The 22,862-nt window shown below is 45.2% G+C and overlaps 1 protein-coding gene across 2 annotated transcripts in view; it reads right to left on the bottom strand.

Moving 5' to 3' along the window:
* Positions 1-1,625, bottom strand: part of COG2 (component of oligomeric golgi complex 2) — a 48,363-nt gene extending 46,738 nt beyond the window's left edge. For both annotated transcript variants that reach the window (XM_039241244.1, XM_039241245.1), the window contains exon 1: positions 1,448-1,625. In XM_039241244.1, coding sequence (XP_039097175.1) covers positions 1,448-1,519 — 72 coding nt within the window. In that variant the 5' untranslated portion in view covers positions 1,520-1,625. The remainder of the gene's footprint in view (positions 1-1,447) is intronic.
* Between the last annotated feature and the right edge of the window lie 21,237 nt (positions 1,626-22,862).

Raw genomic sequence — 22,862 nt, 5'->3', positions numbered from 1 at the left:
CTACCTAGAGGCGCTACTTTAGAACTCCTATTTTGAGATTTCTATTTTCTGAAGCTGCTTCAACCAGAGGCATTTTGTCAGCTCAGAGTGAGAAAGGTGGCGGGGCTAGTGAAGTCTGAGAAAATGCTCCTCTTACGCCCAAAGGAAGCCCGAGGAAGTCCAAGGTCAGACTGGCTAAAGAGATTTCTGTGCTCTGAGATGCTTTCACTCCCTACTTGTGCCTTTTCTTCACTCAATGATCTCTCCTCATCATGTATCCTTAGCTAACAAAGGGCTCTGGTTCACTGAATTCACTTTGTAGTCTCTTTTAGACATTCCACTCGACTTACACCTTTTATTACAGTGGTTTAGAAACACCACCATACAAGAACAAGAGTACATTCTTCCTCGGTCTGGGCAGCCCCGCATATTAAAAACAACAATGGCCACGTTACAGAGGATCCTGACAGAAATGCTTTTTCAAGCCAGAGTTTGGGAGATATGATCTGATGAATGCAAATATCAAAAGGGGACTAGCCGGTTAACCCTGAAAAAGAAAAAAAACATACTGGGACTTGAAAGTCATCAAGAAATAAGACACTTAAACTCACCTGTTCAAAAATTTAGGTGCCCACAGAGTCAAAACTTTTTTTAATACTGATGCCGGCTGCCAAGTGGTGTCAAAAACCCCAATCCTTAAGAAGTAAACAGTTTTTGATAGTTTAAGTACAGACCCAGAGGGGGAGACAAACTGGGTGTGCAAATTCCTCCTGGCTCTGATTCAAATCTTGGTCATTTTCAAGGCTGTGCTTGATGAACCTTTATTGTCAGTAAAACGTTTTCTGTTTAGATTTCTATTCACTAAGTTTATGTCCTACAATGATCTGCAGACAAGCTTCGAGTTCACCGTATAAAAAGAAATAGGGCAACTTTAGAAAAGAATGGTCTGCTTTGTGGTACTGCAATATAAGTAAGGATAGTACAATCTTTTACAGCTCTCATTCCAGGAGCTTCAGACGAAGGTTAGGCAAAAACTTTAGACTAGGTGCCTTTTTCACCCGACCCGATCCCTGGGTGAGTACGTACGTTTAGAGATGTGTCCAACACACATTCACTGGATTTCTAGGTGCAAGGCACTGGCAACAGGTTGCTGTCAGCCAAGGGGATCGGCAATCTGACTGCACCCGCGCGGTAACAGAGTCGGGTCCTAACAGGGGCGTTTACGTTTAGCTCAAAACTTTCAGGCCTTTTCACCCGATCGGCGCGATTTCACAGAAGCGCTTCCTCCAGGCTGCACCTCCCGAACCTGAGGCCAAGAGACTCACTGCGAAGTGCAGCGAGGTCCCCGCCGAGGACGGCGGGCGCGGCCCGGGAAGCGCGCGGGAGAGGCCCGAGGAGAGGCCCCGGAGGGCAAAGGAGGGCCGACCACCCACGGCCCGGCTCCGGGGAGCGGAGCCCCGGCGCGCACCTTCATGAACTCGTCCTTGTCGAAGCAGAGCGTGTCCGGCCCCTTGGGCAGGTTCATCCTACTTTTCTCCATCCCGCCGGCCGCCGCCTCTCAGCGCCGAGACTCGAGCGAGGAGAAGCAGGGAGCTGCGCGCACGCAGGCGGCGGCCGCAGCCACGGCCAGTTTCCACGGCACAGAGACACCGCTTCCGCCAACATGGCAGCGCCCGCGCCGCGGCCAATGAGCGAGGACGCCGCGGCTCCGCCTCCGCCCGCCGCCGCCAAGAGAGGCACGCGGACCGCCGCCGCCGCTACCGCGGATGGTGCTGCCCCCATGCGGCGGAGGGCGGCACTGCGGCCCCGCGCACGCTTCCTCTAGGCAGCCCGGCTCCGGGCCAGGCGGGGTGAACCTGGGAGGGGACCGGCGGGAAAGGTCAGGGGCGCTCCCTCCCCACCCCACCGTTTCCACTGGAAAAATCAGCTTGGAGCCAGTGTCTTCTCCCTGAGATTGTTCCGTGGAAAGCATAGCCGTGGCGGGATGCTGGTCCCTTGATTCTGAGGCCGGTCTCCCGGAGTTGAGCACCTGGCCTTGTCACTCCTCCGATCCCGGTGCGCCGCCGCCGCTGTCGCCTTGGCTCTGAGGCCTCCGTGGGGGACTGGGCCACCGGCGTTAGCCCCGGCACCCACAGGCGAACGTAGCTTCTCCTCCCGTGGACTCCGTTCTTGGGGTCTGTCGGGAGGACGCTGGGCAGCTGGGCAGCCTTGGGTCCTCTGAGCAGCTCCCTGCCCCTCTCTGGGTTCAGTTCCAGGACAGGCAGCGTCGGAGCACGACTTTGGGTCCTCGGGGTTCTTAAAATCTCAAGGTTTTGTCGCTACCTGCCGACAAAACACAGCCGACAAATAGATGTGCATGCAAATGTACTTCTAATCTAAGCCAGGAATTGGCAAATCTGTGTGTTTGTGGCCAGCATGGGTGCAATCGCCACACCTCCCCGCAATTTCTGAGACTTTCTCCCGCCGCCTCCTCCCCCCCGCCCATCCCAAGTTTATTTTGAGATTTTCTTTCTTCTTCCCTTGCTCTTTCTCCCATTGCTCTCACCCTCCCCGCTGTTCGTGTGAATGCCATGGTCAAATGATGATGATTCATTTTTCTTTTTTTCCCCCTTGAATGTGACAGCGCAAATCACAAATCACACTTCACACTCTTCACCCTGAGTGTCTTTGCTTCCTGCAGCCTTGCTTTCATAAACCAGGTCGAGGCTGCTGTTTAACCCTTAATAGTCCTTAAAAAGAGATGGAATGGGGGGCGCCTGGGTGGCTTAGTCGGTTAAGCGTCCGACTTTCGCTCAGGTCATGATCTCGCGGTTCGTGGGTTCGAGCCCCGCGTCGGGCTCTGGGCTGACTGCCAGCTCAGAGCCTGGAGCCTGTTTCAGTCTGTGACTCCCTCTCTCTCTGACCCTCCCCTGCTCATGCTGTCTCTCTCTCTCTCTCCTAGAAATAAATAAAACATTTTAAAAAATGCTAAAAAAAAAAAAAAAAAAAGAGATGGAATGGGGGCGCCTGGGTGGCTCAGTGGGACTTCAGCTCAGGTCATGATCTTGCGGTTGGTGAATTCGAGCCCCCAGCCCTTCACCGGGCTCTGTGCTGACAGCTCAGAGCCTAGAGGTGCTTCAGATTCTGTGGCTCCCTCTCTCTCCACCCCTCCTCCACTTATGCTCTGCCTCTCTCAAAAATAAGTAATAAAACTTTTTTTTTAAAGGGAGGGGGATGGAACAGAGGAAGACAATGCCTTATAAAGACAGTCTTGTATTTAAGTCACTCCAAACAGGAAACTGGTCACTTTTTAAAAATGTGGGTATGGAATCTGAAACAACGTATTGCCTAGCATGGGACTTGGCAAGGCTTCAGGAAGAAAAGAAAGTTATTTCCAGCCAGTACCGAGAGAATATAACAGAGGATGAAAGGTGGAGTCTGTCTAGAAAATCAGAATAAAATGCCAGAGAAGCAATTATGAGAAGCCACTCTATGGCCTTGGTATGTTTGTTTGGATATAGGGAATGAAAACCGCATCATTTGGTTTTTGTTTGTTTGCTCTTATTATGAAATTTTTTCAAACACACAATAAAGTGTCGAGAGCACAAGGATTCCCGTCTGTCCACTGTCCCCTGTTCCCATCACTGTGCTTCAACAACTATCTGTTTCATCTGCCCTTCCACTTACCACTGCAGGGCCCCCCTTCCTTGGGAGGGTGGGGTGTCTAGAATACATATGTATATATGTATATATTTTTAAGTTTATTTATTGATTTTGAGAGAGAGAGAGCAAGCAGGGGAGGGGCAGAGAGAGAGACACAGAATCCCAAGCAGGCTCAACACTGTCAGTACAGAGCCCCATGTGGGGCTCGAACTCACAAACCGTGTGATCATGACCTGAGCTGAAATCAAGAGTCAGACGCTTAACTGACTGAGCCCCTCAGGTGCCCATATATATATATATATTTAATGTTTATTTATTTTTGAGAGAGAGGGTAGGTGCAGGGGAGGAGCAGAGAAGGAGGGGGAGAGAGAGAGAGAGAGAGAAAATCCCAAGCAGCCTCCGTGCTATCAGCGAGGACAGAGCCTGACATGGGGTTCAATCCCACAAACTGAGAGGTCATGACCTGAGCTGAAACCAAGAGTCAGACACTTAATTGACTGAGCCACCCAGGGGCCCCTGGAATATATTTTAAAGCAAATCCCAGACACCCCATCATTTCAGGCTCCCAAATGCCTCGGTTTACACTTCAGAGAAAGAGGAGGAGGAAGAAAGGAGGCAGGAGCAAGGAGGAATGAAGAAGACATTTCCTTACCAACCCGCAGTCCACGGAACAAAATTAGCAGTTCTCATAAGCTATTCAGATTGACCCTGAGACACATGACTTCTAGCCCAGGGCCACACTGTTAACAAGTGACAAGTGCAAACCCAGGCAGTGGAAACGGCAAAGCCCACGCTCTTAATTACCCAGAGAGGGGACAAGGGCATTGGGCAGACCAAACGAAGATGTCTGGGCAGCCCCTACCTTCTCTGGAACTCTAGACGATCCAGCAGTCGTACCGCTCCTTACCTCCACTATAATTCCCTTCTTTGGTAGAGAACTGAACCTGAACGTGTGCAGGCTGGAATGCTAATGTTGGGGATGCTGAAGAGATTAGGTGGCAAAGAAGAATGAAGACCTGCCTGCCTGCTCTCCTCCCAAGAGTCAGTAGGGAGCAGCCAAGACTCCACAGAGCGGGCTTGGGATCATAGGCTGTGGCCATGATGCATCCCCCCGAAGCCAGAAGCCACGGGAAAGCCCCCAGATGCTAATGGAGCACCTTGGAGACGACAAAGGGAAGCCGGAGAGTAAAGCTGAAACTTGCCCAGAAGACACTGTCCCCCAGTTTCCACTCAGAGCCGATAGTCAGTTGGCACACGCCATTTCAGCTGTGCGAAGTTTGGGGACTAGCCTCTGGCCAGAGCCCGCTCTGTGTCCCCTACTGCCTCCACCCCCTTCCCAAGATCCTGACCTTGACTTCAGGATCCAGCCATAAGGAGGGTAACACGTGGCTCCACTGGGGCCCGCGGGCTGGCTTTTGATGGGTCCATTGTCTGTGCTGTTACATATTTGTCTACTGTTAAATGTTTGACTATCTTCTTTGGTGATGACGCCTATTTCATAGGAAATGGGAACTGGAAGATGAAATTAAAAATATATATGGTGGTGCTGGGTGTCTCAGTCAGTTAAGCGTCCAACTTCAGCTCAGGTCATGGTGTCGTGGTTCATGAGTTCGAGCCTTGCTTCAGGCTCTGTGCTGACAGCTCTACAGCCTGGAGCCTGCTTCCAATTCTGTGTCTCCCTCTCTCTCTGCCCCTCCCCGACTTATTCTCTCTTCCTCTCTCTCTCACTCTCTTAAAACTCTTAAAAATAAACAATAAAAAAAGTAGGTATGAAACCTACTCAGTCAGTAAGGACATAATCGGCGTCAACATATCCTAGTCTCTCCTCTCTTCTCTGATCTGTACTTTCCTCATGAAAGAGACTTTAAATTGACATTTTTTAATCTATTCCCTAATTTGTCTTTCTTGCCTTTGTCTCATTCTAAAGCTTTTGCCCGCTACTTCATTTCTAAGTAAACGTTAACCCCCTTTGACTTTGCATCTCTGGAAAATTCTCAGTTCCCAATTTTCTCTGGCACTCTGACAGGTTCCCATTTTTCCTTCCCACTCTTCTCTATTTATACTTTTCATATTTTTGGCAGCTTTGCTGCAGAACACTCAAAAATCGCAAAGAGAAATATTGTGCTCTGGGAACGCTTTCTCCAATGTCATCCATATGCCCTTCTGATCCCTTCCTAAACTGTTGGACTGAAGTAGCCAAATCTCCCAACCGCAACCAGAGTTGCCCTCGTTCATGACCACAGGACATGAGGGTTTCCATTTTGAATTGGAAGCTGAGTGTATAGTCTGGCAGCCCTTCATTCCCAGGCAAGCAGGGGTGGGGTGGGGCGGGGCGTGGAAGACCGGCATCATGGTAGAGGCCTCCATTCAACCCGGAAGGCTCCCAATGAGCCAGGAGGACCATTTCAACATCTTCTGTATTTTAGTGATACCCTGTTTCATTCCTGAGTGGGTTTGAGGTCATTTGGTGTGGTTCTTAAATAGTTCCCATTCCAACTGGAAAATGGATTAATCCTAAGGGATCCCAAATTCTGCCTCGTCTCCCTAACCAGTTAGTACCCAAATGGGATATGATAGTACTGGAAGATTCTCCCAGGTGTATTTTATAACAGACTAACATTTTATCAGTTTTATTCAAAGTAACAGAAATGATAAGGATAACCTTTTTTAAAAAAAGCATTATAGGGGAAAGCATGAAAGATTATGAAATGAACCTGAAAGATGAATTGTTTTCAAAGGAAAATTAGGTGTTGTCTCATGTCCCCTTCTGGGCTATCTGATTCTATGGGATCGTCTGTGCCTTTCTTGTGTTTGAGCTGTTTTTGCAACTCTGTAAATCATATGTAATTGGTATCAATGTAAATGATCTTGTCTATCAACATGTAAATGAATTTTGTCCACTGAAGGTACAGTTGACCCCCTCTTTCTTTTGGTAGAGGCCAGTTTTGCATCTATTTGTATACCTTTTTGCATCTATAAAAGCAAATTCATTTAAGTATTACTGATTGTATATGTGTCTGCTTTTTACATTCTCGCTTGAAGTGATGGTAACATCTTAGCAGTTCCCTTGTTAATTAATGAATTAAATAAAATCCTTACAAGGAATTATCTTATATTTGTGTAAAGGTCATTATTTTATCTTTTTGAGAAAAGTATTGGGGTTCCTGGGTGGCTCAGTTGGTTAAGCATCCGACTTCAGCTCAAGTCATGATCTCACAGTTCATGAGTTCGAGTCCCATGTCCGGCTCTGTGCTGACAGCTCAGAGCCTGGAACCTGCTTCGGATACTGTGTTTTCCTCTCTCTGTGCCCCTCCCCTGCTCACGTTCTGACTCTCAAAAATAAACATTTAAAAAAATTTTTTAAAGAAATATGTATTTTTAAAAAAAATTATACATAAGCAGCCTTTCAATGAATAAACTGTGATAGGATTCTAGTAAACCAAAGTGCAGAGAAATCAAATCAGAGTGAATTTTTAATCACCTTTGTGTCCCAGCCCTATGCCTGAGGGAGGGAATGGATGAAGTTCAAGACCAGGCATTGGCCCTGAGGAGGTCTAAGAATCTGTGTAGACACCCATGCATGACAAATGTATATCATTCTTTCCCATCAGTGTTCCTTAAGGTTCAGTTAACCTTTCTTTTCCCAGCTCCCCTCTCCCGCAGTGAGATCAACTGTGCCCTTGATTTCAGCTCCCATTCATGAGCTAGTGCCTCTCCGATTGCTGAACCACCATCTGCTTCTCTCCTCCCCACCAGACCCATGTAACTGACCACCTCCCTGTGCTGTTTCACTTTCATGTCCCCTCGGGCCTCAAAACTTAGCATGTTCCAAACATGATATATCATCTTTCCTGAAAGACCTGCTTCTCCTCCTTCATTCTGTTTCTTTACAAATGGCTTCACCAATGCCAACTGCGTGTACCACAAAGCCAGGAATCAATCATACAATGGAGCCAACCTGTCGTACTTTAAAACACTTGACCACAAACCTCCGATGGATACTCAACATGACCATGAACTCCCTTGTCTTTCCGGTGGGTTTGCTACCCTTGTAATGGATGACCACTTCACACCTTCAAGAGTTGCCTCAACAACCCCTCCCCACCTCTTCTGAACAATGTCTCCTCACTCTAAGATCATGCTTCAAGAAAATAAAAGAGACTTATGGAGGAATTCCCCTTATCACCATCAAATCAAATCTATACCTGCATTGGTATCTGTTTTTATTTGTTTTTAAACATTTATTCAACAAATATTTAGTAAGTACCTGCTATGTGCTACGCACTGCGTTGAGTGTTTGTAAATCTGTGGTGAACAACACAGAAAAGTCCCTGTCATTATGGAATTTACATTGTAATTGGAGAAATGTACAAGAAACACAGATAAAGAAAATGTGAGCTGATGATAGTTCAGGGTTATTGAGAAGAGCAGTGAGAGACTATTAAAGGGGAATATATGTCCCAGCTCTAACCCACTTAGCTGGGTCCCCTTTCTTGTACTTGGGATTCATTCCCTCCTGTCCTTGCCAGGGACATCAAGGTCTCCTTTCCAATGGATTGTTCCAGTCAGCATACAAATGACCTTTGTCTTAAAAATAAAACAGACTTCCTTTGACCTTACATCTTCCTACAGCAACCTCTATATTTCTTTCTCCACTCATTCACAGTATAGCTTGTAAAATATTTGTCTATCTTTGTGGATGCCTAATTAGGGCACCGTGTCCCCAAGGATACTTGAAAACTCTCTAAAGAATCCTTGAGCAGGGGCCCCTGGGTGGCTCAGTTGGTTAAGCATCCAACTCTTGATTTCAGCTCAGGTCATGATCTCATGGTTAATGAATTCAAACCCCACGTTGGAGCTAACAGCACAGAACCTGCTTGGGACTCTCTTCCTCTCTCTCTCTCTCTCTGCCCCTCCCTTGCCCTCTCTCTCTCAAAATAAATAAACTTTTTAAAAAATTCCTTGTGTTCAGATCATTTTAAAGGAGTCGATTTCCAGATCCATACTCCATATATGCCCTGTAGTAAAACTGTATGTCTAAGAATGGGGCTGATATCATGATACTCCCCTCACATCCTGGAGAAGCAGCACACTCCTCCCAAATCTTATTAGAGTATATGACCTGGGCTGATAGCAAAGTTGAAATACTGGTTTTGTTTTAAGTAATGTCCTTCAGTGGGTAATCTTGGGGCTCCACTTTTAGGGCTTCCTCTCCTTCTTGTTAAGGTTGAAGGCTAACATTGAAAAGAAGGTATTTGGGCTGATATTAAAATGCTCTGAAATCAGAAGGACAATCACTTTGGGTTAGTGAGACTGATTCCTTTACATATACTTTTTTATGTTTATTTTTGAAAGAGAGAGAGAGAGAGAGAGAGAGAGAGCGCGCGCGTGCGCGCATGAGTGGGGGAGGGGCAGAGAGAGGGAGACACAGAATCCAAGGCAGGCTCCAGGCTCTAAGCTGTCAGCACAGACCCCAGTGCGGGGCTTGAACCCATGAACTATGAGATCATGAGCTGAGCTGAAGTCCAGCACTGAACCAACTGAGCCACCCAGGCGCCCCTGATTCCTTTATATTTAAATTGAACTATATATCTTTTAGGGACAGGATAGAAAAAACCCAAGTAAGCATTGTAATGATTTCTTTCCATTCCAGTGTGGTTTGGTAAATAAAATAATAGAAAACTAGGTTGTTCTTCTTTTAAAATTTTTTTTTTAACATTTTATTTATTTCTAGGAGAGAGAGAGAGAGAGAGCGTGAGCAGGGGAGGGTCAGAGAGAGAGGGAGTCACAGACTGAAACAGGCTCCAGGCTCTGAGCCGGCAGTCAGCACACAGCCCGACGCGGGGCTCGAACCCACGAACCGCGAGATCATGACCCAAGCGAAAGTCGGACGCCCAACCGACTAAGCCACCCAGGCGCCCCTCTTTTAAAAAAATGCAATCATATCAGTAAAATTTTATTCCAATGCAGTCAATCCTTTCCTATTTCATTTTTTAAAACACTTTCGATATCTAGTTAATAAAATACACATTAGCTTGCGATGCAAACTTTATAATGACAAATTTCAGATGCCAACTTAAAAATGTTCAAGGTGTGGGGCGGCCTGGGTGTTTTCAGCCCGTTAAGCATCTGACTGGGGCTCAGGTCATAATCTCACGACTGTGAGTTCGAGCCCCGCATAGGGCTCTGTGCTGACAGCTCGGAGCCAGGAGGCTGCTTTGGATTCTGTGCCTCCCTTGCCCTCTGCTCCTTCCCCCACCCGTGTTCTCTCTCTCTCTCTCTCTCTCTCTCAATCTCATAATTAATCAATCAATTAATTAATTAATTTTAAAAAATGTTCAAGGTGCACAAATGCGTGTAGAGGGTAGGTGAACCAAACACGCCCACTACTCGCAAACATGGACATTCGCTCAGCGTCTCTAGCCTCTTGCTTCCTTAGCGCGCTTGTAGTCACATGGTTTATCTTCCTACCATCCTGGACCTGGATTCTCAACCTCCTTCTTATCTCATCTCCGCACCTTTGAAGAGTTTGATTCCCAGCGCTCTGCAGCCATGTTCTCTTTCGATCAGGGTTTCACTGCCTGGGCACTCGTGACACTTTGGCTGGATGATTCTCCGCTGCGGGGGCCGTCCTGGGCCCTGCAGAATGTGTAGCAGCATCTCCTGCCTCTCAAAGCCAGTAGCACCCCCTCCCCAGTTTTGACCACCAAAAATGTCTCCAGCTGTTGTTCAATCTGCCCTGGGAGCAACCCCACCCCCACCCCCCCACCTCCCAACCCTCATTTGAGAATCACTGTTCTAGATGATTCCATCTGGCTTCATTGATTTCTGTACTTTGTAGAAACTGAAGGCTCTGAAGTTAGTATCTCTGATCCTAACATGCCCTTGGAGCTCATGCTCACATGTCCAACTGCCTACAGCGTTTCTCCATATGAATGTGTAAGAGGGGTCTTATTTTTTTATGTTTATTTTGAGAGAGAGAAAGAAAGAGAGTAAGCATGTGTGAGGGAGAGGCAGAGGGAGTGAGGGAGAGAAAGAATCCCAAACAGGCTCCATGCTAACAAAACAAAGCCTGACTCAGGGCTCCATCCTACGAACCATGGGATCATGACCTGAGCCAAAACTAAGAGTTGGACACTCAACCTACTGAGTCACCCAGGTGTCCCCTGGGAGTCTTCTTTTCTTTTTTTTTTCCTACTGTCCAGCCCCGCTCAGTGCCCACAGCCCACAGGTCAGGAGGCTGGGCAATGGTTCAGGGCTGCGCTTCCTCTGGCACAGCTCCACTCCGAGTGAGAGTCTTATTTTCAACATGATTTCTTTTTTTTTTTAATTTTTTTAAACATTTTTTTAACATTTTTATTTACTTTTGAGAAAGAGAGAGAGACACAGCGTGAGGGAGGGAGGAGCACACACACACACACACACACACACACACACACACAGAATCTGAAGCAGACTCCAGGTTCTGAGCTGCCAGCACAGAGCCCGACATGGGGCTGGAACTCACGAACCATGAGATCATGACCTGAGCTGAAGTCAGACACATAACTAACTAAGCCACCCAGGCATCCCTCAACATGATTTCTAACCTGCTTCCTCCTCAACCTGTTCCTTCCCCAGTCTCCTCATATTAGTAAATGGCATCCCCACCTACCAAGTGGCTAAAGCCTCAGCCCCTGAGATGACTCCTCCCTTTCCCTTATCTCATATCTAATCCATCAACAAAACCTAGTGATTTTACCCCCAAAGCAGAAGTCAGACTTGATCTCTGCTCTTCCTATCCATGGCTCCCATTTGAATCCAAAGCCTGAATTTTTTTGCACTTCAAATTCTGCAGACAGGCTTTGGTCCAGCTACTACACCTGTACAGGTACATCATGAGACCGTTAGTAACCACTACCTTGCCGAATTCAATGATTAATTCCCAGATCTCAAACGACTCAATCCGTCAGTCCTAAATGACACTGAAGTCCTTTTACTTTGCTTGAAATATTACATTTTATTCATCTAGATTCTGGCTCTCCCTTTGTTTTCCACCCTTGTCATTGATGGCCACTTTCGATCTACTTGGCTGGGTTCTCTTGAACTTCCTGACCTCTAGACATTGGTGTGCTCCAGGGCCCAGACCTTCAGTCTGAGTTTGCTGTTGTGTTAAAAAACAAAATCCAACTGAGTAAACTCTAAAGAACTTATTGGTTTTATTCAATGATTCATGAACTGGGCAGCATCTGATCTAACAAATGGAAAGGAGCTCTGAGTAGCTGTACAAAATGAAAGGCTTGTATAGACACAGGGAGGAAGAGCAAGAAAGGGACACTAGGCAAAAAAAAAAAACCCAAAAAATGCAGGTTGGTTATGGCCAGGTGACTTTCCTTCAGGGGATGGCAGGGGTCTATCTTGCAGATGATCTGGTGGCTCCTGGTTGACTGGTTTCAGAGTCCATTTCCAGGGGAGCTCACACTATAATTAAATTTTGGTTTGGTGACATGGGTTTAGCATAAGCGACTCCATTTTGAGCTTGTTGTCTTGTTTTTAATGGTTGCTTCATAGCAAATAACAGCAAGGTTAGTAGCTTTAAATGACTAAGTTTATTATCTCATCATTTCTGTAGGTCAGGAGTCCAGGAGAAGCCTCACAGGGTCCTCTGCTCAAGGTCTCACTCAAAGCAGAAGTAAGGGTGTCAATCAGGCTGTTCTCACCTACAGGCTCAACTGGGGAAGAATCTGCTTCCAAACTCACTCAGGTTGTTGGAAGAACTCGTTTCCTTGCTTTGGTGGGAGATCCGGAGTAGATTCTGGCTGCAAACCAGAGACCATCCTCAACTCCCAGGGGCTACCTGCAGTTTCCCACCACATGACTCTCTCCACAGGTCATTTGAAATATGGCTCTTCGCTCCTTCAAGGCGAGCAGGAAAGCGTCTTACTACAGTGCAAAAACAGAGTCTGATTTAATATAATGTGATCATAAGAGCGATAATGCCTTACGTTGCCAAGGGGGCTGTCGGACACACCTCTGTCCATACTCACTGCATCGTTAAGCCCACTCCTTTTCAGGTCTTGAAATATCATCTGTATCCTAATGACACTCTTATTTGTGTCTCCAACCTGGACCCCATCCCTGGACTCTAAACTCTTGTATTCAACTGCTGGCTTGGCATTCCTGTTGGGGTTCAACCGCCACCTCAAATGTTTTATCTCCAAAGCTAAATCCCCCGTTTCCCGTCGAACTTGCTTCTTCTGTAGCCTTTCCCATATTAGCAAATGGCACCTTCATTGTTCCAGGGCCTCAGGCTAAAGAATCATAAAATCATCCCAATTCTTACCTTTTCTGTACACTCTACACTTAATTTATCTACAAATCCTGTGAGTTTTGCCTTCAAAATACACCCAGAATCTCACCATTTCTCCCTATTCTCACATCTACCAGTCCAGTCCATCTACCAGTCTACTCACCTAGATTGGTGGTCCTCAGCCCAGAGAGTTTTGGCCCTCTGCCCCCTAGGGGACTTTGACAGTGTCCTAGAAGTTGTCATGATTGGGGGAAAGGGTGCTACTGGCATCTAGTGGTCAGAGGCCAGGAGTTCTGCTAAATAAACACCCTGCAGTGCACTGGATAACCCCGACAACAAAAATTTATGTGGTCCCAAATGTCAACAGTACAGAGGCCATGAAATCTCAACCTACAGTGATGCAGATAGCCTCCTAACTGCTCTCCCTGCCTCTGCCCCTGGTCCCCACCCCTTAGGTCTATTGTGCACACAGTAGCCTGAGTAATTCTTTCCTAATTGAAGTCAAGTCAAGGCTCTTCAGAACAATCCAACAGCTTCTCATCTGGCACAGAGTTAAAGACAAATCCTTGTCAGGGCCTTTGAGACTGTATGTGACCCCACTGCCTCCCTTACCTACCTCTTACCATTTGGCCAGCCTTATTGGTCTCTATTCCTTTCTTTAAACACACCAGATGAGTTTGCTGTTTGCCTTGTTTGGAATGATCTTCTCCAAATAGCACAGTGGCTCATTCCTTAATTTCCTCCAGGTCTTTGCTCAAATGACAGTCTTCCCTGACACACTCCTCCATAAAATGCCAATATGTTCCCTTAAGCCCCCAGCCGCCATGTCCCCTTACCCAGCTTTACTTTTCTTTCTAGTCTTTGTCAACATCTCATATATATGTGTATTTATTTGCTTATTTTCTGACCCAACCACTAAAATGGAAGCTCCATGAGGGTGCAGAAAATTTATTTTTCCTGTTAACTACTTTTCCTTTTCTTAATGTTTATTTCTGAGAGAGAAAGAGAGAGCGAGAGAGCACAAACAGGGGCAGAGAGACAGGGAGACACAGAATCGAAGCAGTCTCCAAGCTCCGAGCCATCAGCACAGAGCCTGATATGGAGCTCGAACTCACCAACCTCGAGATCATGACCTGAGCCGAAGTCAGTCGCATAACCCTGAGCCACTCAAGCGTCCCTCTGTTGTTAACTATCCTATCTTCAGGGTCTAGAACAGTTCCTGACACCTAGTTGGCCTTCCATAAATATTGAAGAATGATTTGTTTCTATTTTTGCCTTCATTCTATGTTTTCTACACAGCAGCCAAAGTGATCTTTTAAAAATGCAAAAGGAGGGGTGCCTAGGTGGCTCAGTCAGTTGAGCATGGAGACTCTTGATTTCAGCTCAGGTCATGATCTCAGGGTTCCTGGGATTGAGCCTTGTCTCTCTCTCTCTCTCTCTCTTTCTCTCTCAAAATAAATAAATAAACCAAAAAAATGCAAAAGAAATTCCATCACCATCTCCCACCCACCAGGGTAAAACCCTTCAATCGCTTTCCATTGCACTCAAGCCCCAGTTGACAGTCTACAAACCAGGGCAGATTAAGATTCCAGAGTTCTTAATCTCTGAAAAGATTATGGTGTCATCGCTATGAAAGATAATTTAAAAATTTTTAAATTTCGATCCCAAAGTAAGTGTGTTAAAAGCCTAACAGTTTCAGATTTCACAAACTCTCATTAATCTTCTCACCCTGTGTGTGTTTCATCTTTCCACCGCCCCTTCTTCCCTTCTGCTTCTGTCATTCCCTATGGTCTCCCTGGACTACTATAACAGGCTTTCCAAGTTGTCTTCCCATCCCCAACCATACGCCTTTCTTCCCCCCTACCCCCATCCATCCTCTACACTTAGTCCAAAATGATCACTCTAAAATGCACATCTCATTATGTGCATTTTCTATTGAAAATTAGTATCTCCTAAGGATGTCCAAGTTTCCCTAGTGTAGGATGTTTGTGAGACCCTTTGACGGCAAGTGACTGCAATCCAAAGTGAAGTGGATGGAAAGAAGGGGGAAAAGCAAACAAAACAAAACAAAGGAATTTTCAGGTTCACCTAGGGAAGGATACTGTGGTTCATAAAATCGAAAGAGCTGAAGAGTTGGAATTTCGGAATCAAGAACTAGGGACTGGAAATAGCAGAACACATGTTCTCTCTGTCTATGTCTCATGTTTACTTCTCTCCACGTGGCTTCTTTCTTCTTTGGTCAGAGTCTCTCTGAGTGTTAAGGAAGATGGCCATTGCCAAGTCCTGAATCCCAACGAGTAAGGCTAGCAACGTCACTAAAAAGATAACCTCTCCTTCCTGCCATTTAAATATCAATCCCAGGGAGACTCTGATTCATCCCTACTTGAATCAGGTGGACCCATCACTGTGTGTGTTTATAAGCGTGGTCCCCACCAGACCATGTAAAACATGGAAGAAATTACCCAGAGTCAATGGCATGCCGTCCCCAGAAAAAGGAAGATGAGAAAACATTGTGGTCAGACACAACAGAATAGCCAACAGCTTCCACTGTTTACTGAACATGGTGCATTGAGACCTTACAGATCTGGTGCCTGAAAATCTCTCCAACTCCACTTTCGTCCACTCCTCCCTCACGTTCTATGTTCTAACCACGGGGAACTGCTGTGAATTCTTGATGGATTTGGCTATCTCTTACCTCCAGAAGGTCACATCTACTGCTCCCTGTGCCTATAACACTTTTTGCTGGCTTGTTATACAAATATAGCACATCCACGGGACGCCCGGGTGACTCAGTCTGTTGAGCGTCCGGCTTCTGCTCAGGTCATGATCTCCCGGTTTGTGAGTTCAAGCCTGGTATCTGGCTCTGTGCTGACAGCTCAGAGCCTGGAGCCTGCTTCAGATTCTGTGTCTCCCTCTCTCCCTGCCCCTTGCCCACTCCCCCTCCTCTCTCTCAAAAATAAATAACATGAAAATCTTAAAAAAAAATACTTCCTGACATTATTCAGTACTCTCCTCATACATCACCTCCTACAGGAAGTCTGTTTTGATTTACAGGTGTCATTATGGTTTAGGGATAGGAAGGCCAACAGATCAGGAGACAACTTTCATTGAAAAGACCCTTGGTTACTAACAGATCCCTTAAGGAGAGAGCATGCCAGGGGCGCCTGGGTGGCTTAGTCGGTTAAGCGTCCGACTTTCGCTTAGGTCATGATCTCGCGGTTCGTGGGTTCGAGCCCTGAGTCAGGCTCTGTGCTGACTGCCAACTCGAAGCCTGGAGCCTATTTTAGAGTCTGTGACTCCCTCTCTCTCTGACCCTCCCCTGCTCACGCTCTCTCTCTCTCCTAAAAATAAATAAAAACATTTAAAAAAAAAAAAAAAAAAAAAATAAAAAAAAAAAAAAAAAAAGGAGAGAACATGCTATCACCAGGGAGGGATGTGGGAGGACATAGGAAAGAACCAGAAGCTGTCAGGATGGGGCTGGGGATAAGAGCCTTTATTGTGGTTTCTGCAGGATAGACTGGGGGAAGCATGGACAGCAGATTAGGACTGGCTGGTTTGAATACTTTTAGCAGGAGCTGGGGCATAGGGGCATACTCTGCTGCTTTGGTACCGGCACCTGGCATGGTCAGGTCCCTGAACGTGTGACTTCCACTGGAGAGGTGGTTGGGGATCAGACTCTAGATTCGTTGCCTTGCCTTTAAAAAGCACACCCCAGGTGAGTTGTTTACTCTGCCTAGAAACTGACCAACCCTGGGAGGGGCCCAGCAAGGCCCCGGATTGCCGAAGCATCCAAATACAAAAAAATAAGACTCCGTTACTAGTTTTCCCTGACATTTTTTCCAGCCTCTTCCCCTAAATCGGATTTATGCACCTCTTCTCTGCGATCCTATAATAACTTGTGCATGCCTCTGCCATTGCAAGGCAGCCGTGCCAACAATGGTATCCTAAGCAACAGCTCCGGCAAACTTTGACCTTCAAATTCCGCCTAGGGAAGTGGCTGAGAATTTTAAGCTGTTTTAATGTAGGTTTAATGGATACGTGACCTCATTTTATGCTGATCGTCTGTAAGACTGCACATTGAGTCTTCACTCATCTGGCTTAAAAATATTTTTATTCATATGTTTTATTAAAATGATGAACACAACATTCTAGATGCGCTATATTCTGAATTTCAACACGGTACAGGCCACCCCTACATTAACTCATGCAGCCATCATTCACTTATCTTTGTACAGAAGATACATCTTTTCTCTGCATTATTGTGCATTTGACCTTCAAAATACACAATTAATTAGGAGTATTGAAACTCTGAAATGCTCTTTTAAACAATTCAGAGCTGTGAATATCTGCGCGTATAAAATCAAAATTGTATGCATGAATACATAACTACCCCTCACACTGCTGGTTCGATGGTACCTTACTACCTCGATGGGATGTCGCTCTGTGCTGTAGATGTTGCTTGAGGAGGAAAGCACAGGCTGGCTTTCAGCCTAAAGGGGCTCCTTCCGGACTAACTTGTAAAATCTTAGGCAAAGATGCTACATGTGCACTTGCTTGGCTCCAGTGGGCATAGCTCGATTCACTTTCTTGCCTATGATCTTCACGCTCTCAACGGGACGCGATGGCCAGCTATCCAATAGCAAGTGAGGGACTAACACATCACGATGTCAGTTTCAGCTACTCTCTGTTTAAGGGATGTGAACATGTATTTAACACTCTTAGTGATTCAACTTTGGGGCAAAGATTTTTGTCATTCTTTTCTTTAAGCTTTTAGGTCAGTTGAATTAAGGAGTGCCCTGAGATTGTCAAGAGCCAACATTTATCTGCAACTACTTCTCTCTATGATAAAAAGTTTCGCAAGAAACAACACAAGTAAACAGGCAAAAAAGCACAGATATAGTTTGGATCCTGCCCCAAATTGTCAACCACAGCTCCTGATTCCACGTTTTTTTCACCTCAGGGTTCCTATTTATTGACTTTTTTTTTTTTAATGTTTATTTATTTTTAAAAGAGACAGAGTGTGAGTGGGGGAGGGGCAGAGAGAGAGGGAGACACAGAATCCAAAGTAGGCTCCAGGCTCTGAGCTGTCAGCACAGAGCCTGAAGTGGGACTCGAACTCACGAACCACAAGATCATGACCTGAGCTGAAGTCGGAAGCTTAACCAACTGAGCCACCCAGGTGCACACGTTGACTATTTTAAGTAAATATGTTTTATATGTTTGCAGTTATAAAATAACTGTATAGTAATGAAATGCACTTTTTTTGCTTTCATATTAATGGATTTTGGTGAATTTTCCCCATTTTTAAAAATAGTATTTTTTTGGGCTCTGTTATGGACCAATTATTTCTGTCCTCCCCTCACATGCTAGAATCCTAAATCTCCAATGTAATGATATTTACAGATAAGGCCCTTGGGAGGTTATTAGGTCATGAGGATGTGGCCTTAATAATGGGATTAGTGCCCTTGTGAGAAGAGATGGGAGAGAGCCAAATTCCTCTATCTTTGATCTCCACTGTTAGTGTTGAATTATATTCCATTGTATGAATGCACCATAGTTTATTTATCCATTTACCTACTGAAGGGCATCTTGGGTATTACCAAGTTTGGGCAAGTATGAATAAAGCTGCTATAAATATTTCTGTGTAGGTTTTTGCGTGGACATATGTTTCAGCTCATTTCGGCAAATACTGAGAAGCATGATTGCTGAATGTGATGATAAGAATATGTTTAGTTTTGAAAGAAACTGCAAAGTCATCTTTCGAAGTGGTTATACCATCTTGTATTCTCACCCGCAATGAATGAAGGTCCCTATTGGCCCACATCCTTGCTGGAATTTAATGTTGTCAGTGTTTTGGTTTTTTGCCACTCTAATAGGTGTGCAGTGGTACAATTGTTTTAATTTGTGCTTCCTAATAACACATGATGTTGAGCATCTTTTCATTTGCAATTTGCCACCTGTCGATTTCTATGGTGATGTGTCTGTTCAGGTTTTTTGCCCATTTTCTAATAAGGTCGTTGTTTTCTTATTGTTGAGTTTTAAGAGTTCTTTGTATAAATTGGATAACAAGTCTTTTGTCAGCTATGTGTTTTTGCAAATACATTCTCCCATTCTGTGGCTTATCTTCTCATTTCTTGATGCATTTTTGCTCAAAAAAAAAAAAAAAGGATGTCATTGATTTAAAAAGTTGAAAAGTGCTGTTTAGGTCATTTTCTCGAGTGTAGGTGAATCTCCTTGTTTTCTTGATAAAGTTTCATTAGAAATTAAGTGTTTGCATGGGATGCCTGGGTGGTTCAGTGGTTAAACACCTGACTCTTGATCTCAGCTCAGGTCTTGATCTCAGGGTCATGAGCTCAAGCCCCACATTGGGCTACATGCTGAGAGTAAAACAAAACAAAACAAAACAAAACAAAACAAAACAAAAGTTACGTGCTCACAAAAGACATACAGCAAATAGTGACAAAACTGTGACTGGAACATATGTCCCTAACTACCATGTGATGATTCTTTCTTCTATTTTCTACTATGAAATACTTTCTTGGTTCTTCTTTCTCACAGGATGATGAGACACAATCATGAGTGCCAGGATTTGTCCCTAAATTAATCTATGGCCTTCCTTTTGCATAATCTTCTAGCTATTGGGAATTCTGCTCAATAGATTCCAAGGTGACAGAGAGACTCAAGCAGGCTTAGGATTTCGGACACTGTTTTTTGTTTTTGTTTTTTTTTTTACATTTATTTATTTTTGAGAGACAGAGAGAGACAGAGCACAAGTGGGGAAGGGGCAGAGATAGAGGGAGACACAGAATCTGAAGTAGGCTGCAGCCGATGTAGGTCTCTAACTCACAGACTGTGAGATCACAACCTGAGCGGAAGTCAGATGCTTAACCGACTCAGCCATCCAGGCTTCCCTTCTGCCACTTTAATAAAAACTTTTTACAAAGTATTTCCCTGAGTTAAAATTAGCATTAGCATACAGATGTGTGAGGCTGAAGCTATTTTTCTGAACTCTTGCTTATTTAACTAATATTTATTGGAGCCTGCTTCAATAAATATTTAATACTCAATATGAATATCAGTTATTATGTAACATAATATTACTGAATGTATTAATACATAATAAGATAATTCAGATTTATAAAACAGTATATAATATTAATATAAATATGACATACTAAGTATAATATATGAAATATAATGATAATATTATATTATCATATCAATAACTAAATGCAACAAATAAATATGTGGGCAGGTACTGTACAAGACACAAGAGATAAACACAGTAGCAAAGAGGAAGTTCTCTGGGCCCTTCTGACATATATTTTTTCCTACGATATTAAAGAAAGTTATTTTGTGAATTGGTGGGTTAAAATAACTGATTTGCATGCAAACCCCTCCTAAAATGTTCCTAATTTGTCATTTATTTTAAATACTGTATATTTGACTCAAAATAATTTTAAAAAATACAAAGAATAGCTCTAGTCTCTGCACAAAATAAAATGAAATGAAGTGACCTCCCAGGATTACTTACAGAAATTTATTGGGAGACTGGGTCCTTGAGAGAACACAGGTGCAAACTGAAGGCATGGAGGATATTTGTGGGTATTTCGGAAGGAATGTCTGTGTCCATTCAAGGAAACTTGGTTTTGTCCGTGTGGTCATGACCTGAGCCAAAATCAAGAGTTTGGTTCTGCGTATTACTGTGCCTCCTGGACTTTCAAGAAGCAGAGACTGGGAATGAACTGGGCCGTGTGAAAAGATTGTGTGAAAGGATTGCAGCCTTGTGATTCATAATGTAGGGCCAGAGGTGCTGATGTCAACGAGGTGAAGAGCTGGAGAAGAGGGCATTAGTTTTACATATCAGGGATAAGCTGAGGGTTACTGGCAAGTTTCGGTTTCTGAAGATGGAAACATCGATTTACATTTTCATTCCTTCAAAAGAAATGAAAAAGTTAAGCAAGTATCCACCCATCATTTGACAGTGAAGGTATAACCAGGTATTTTCACCTGAGGAGAGCTCCTGCCCCACATCCTTCCTGCACTATGGTCACTGAGGTTTGCTGGGGTTGCTTGCGGAGATAGGCAGAAACAGAACAGGGCCTCCCAAAGGGAAGGGGACAGCAATTCTCTGTGTTCTTTTCTTTTTTTTAATGTTTAATTATTTATTTTGAGGGGGAGGGCAGGGAAGAGAGAGGGAGAGAGAGAATCCCAAGCAGGAATCGACAAGATAGGGCTTAATATCACAACCGTGAGATCACGACCTGAGCCGAAATCACCCAAGTGCCCCACCTCTGCTTTTTCTAAGACTGACATCAAGTAACGGAGATGATCTTTTTCAAAAATGAAGTCAATGTAATCTCATTTGGGCCTGAGGTGACATTCCCATGTGGACTCCATCCCTATAGCCGGACCATAAGTCTCAGGGAAGACCTCAGGTGTCACTGAAATTAAAGAAGTGGTTCATCATCTGAGTCTCAATGTTGAGATTTTTTTGAATCCACAGTTAGAAAAAGTCTCTTTTAATTTTCTAGGAGTCAGGCCTGGGAGTAGGCAGTCCCTAAGAGGGACTCCATGATAGGGCTTCTTCCCTAGTGTATGGAGAATGTTCTTCCTGCCATGAAAGTTGGGCCCAAAAGCTTAGCGTTTGGGTGGGGGAAGATATGGGGGTGAGGAGTTGGCTGGACAGAAGAGGCTGAGGTGAGCTCCAGGCTCCACACAGCCTGTGTGTGGTGTGCAGATGACCCAGAGTTCCCCCAGCTTCCAGTGAGGAGCAGAGCAAAACCAAGAAGAATGGGGGCTGGGTTGAGGGGCCACAGTATTCGGGGACTTGATGATAGTGAAGAGCCTAAGTAACGTCATTTTGAGATTAAGGCCTCCATTAAGAGCAACCTTGGGCTGCACGTAGCCCCAGTTCCAGGAAAAGTCTCAGATTGCTCAAGTCTAAAGCCATCCTCGGACCGCCCTCAGGTCAGCTAATCAAAAAACATTCCTGTGGTCTGAGTCAGGGCTGGGAACTGCAGACAGTTATTTTGTACAAACTAGCCAATCACTCACCGCTTGCCTGAACTCACCTCATAATCGGTCATTTTCAAAGGATTCTCAAAAGTCATGATTGGGTCCCACCAAAAGTAATGAACGCCTCACAGATACTGAATGGTCAAAGCTGTTACCATGGGTGCTGCTGTACAATTGTACTTGGTGCTTATGTGATGATGCTATACGTACAACATGTGCACCGTAACACCCCGTCCCTGACCCCATAAAAACCCTACTCTCTATTGTTCGGGGCTTCACCTTGCTGCCACTACACCGGTAGGCGGGTGAGCCCCGGCTCGAGCACAATTGTAATAAAGACCCTTTTGTACTTGCATTGGTGTCGGCTCCTTGGTGGTCTCTGGGGACTCGCGAAGCGGCACAACAATAGGAGCCAGACTCCAGCAGGGGGAATCCAGGGGACCCACCAAGGACCGTCCACAGCTCTCACTATGAGGAAAGACCTCTAGTTCCACAGGGTACAGCGTGAACCCAAGGGCTTTGTGTCCCACTGCCTCCAGTCCCAATCCACCCTACACCCAGACCCACGGTGGGGAGGAGGACGAATGGAGAGAGAGAGAGAGCCTTTACCTGAAAGACTGCGTGGTACAATCACGTGTTTGACCCCACCTAGGGAAGGAGCTGTGTTTTGAATGGTCTGAACACTCTACTTAAATGAGAAGATGCTGAGATACTGGAAGTGTCCCAACTCGCTCTCTCTCCAAGGCAGGGCTCCCCAAGGAAAAATGGACAAGACAATAGAGCAGCCGTATTTTCTTTTTCCCACTGATGGTAGCATGCACCCTCTCCCTCCACCAAGTGGGGACAGATACAAAAATGTGCCAGAGTCACTCTGATAATCCAGCCCTTGAACCTGAGTGAGGCAATGACGCCATGAGAGAAAAATCGCCGTGGG

Source organism: Hyaena hyaena, unplaced genomic scaffold (genome assembly GCF_003009895.1).
Source record: "Hyaena hyaena isolate Hyena2069 unplaced genomic scaffold, ASM300989v1 scaffold_193, whole genome shotgun sequence".
Lineage (NCBI taxonomy): Eukaryota > Metazoa > Chordata > Mammalia > Carnivora > Hyaenidae > Hyaena > Hyaena hyaena.
The sequence above is the reverse complement of the archived record's forward strand: the minus strand, read 5'-3'. Positions and strand labels throughout refer to the sequence as shown.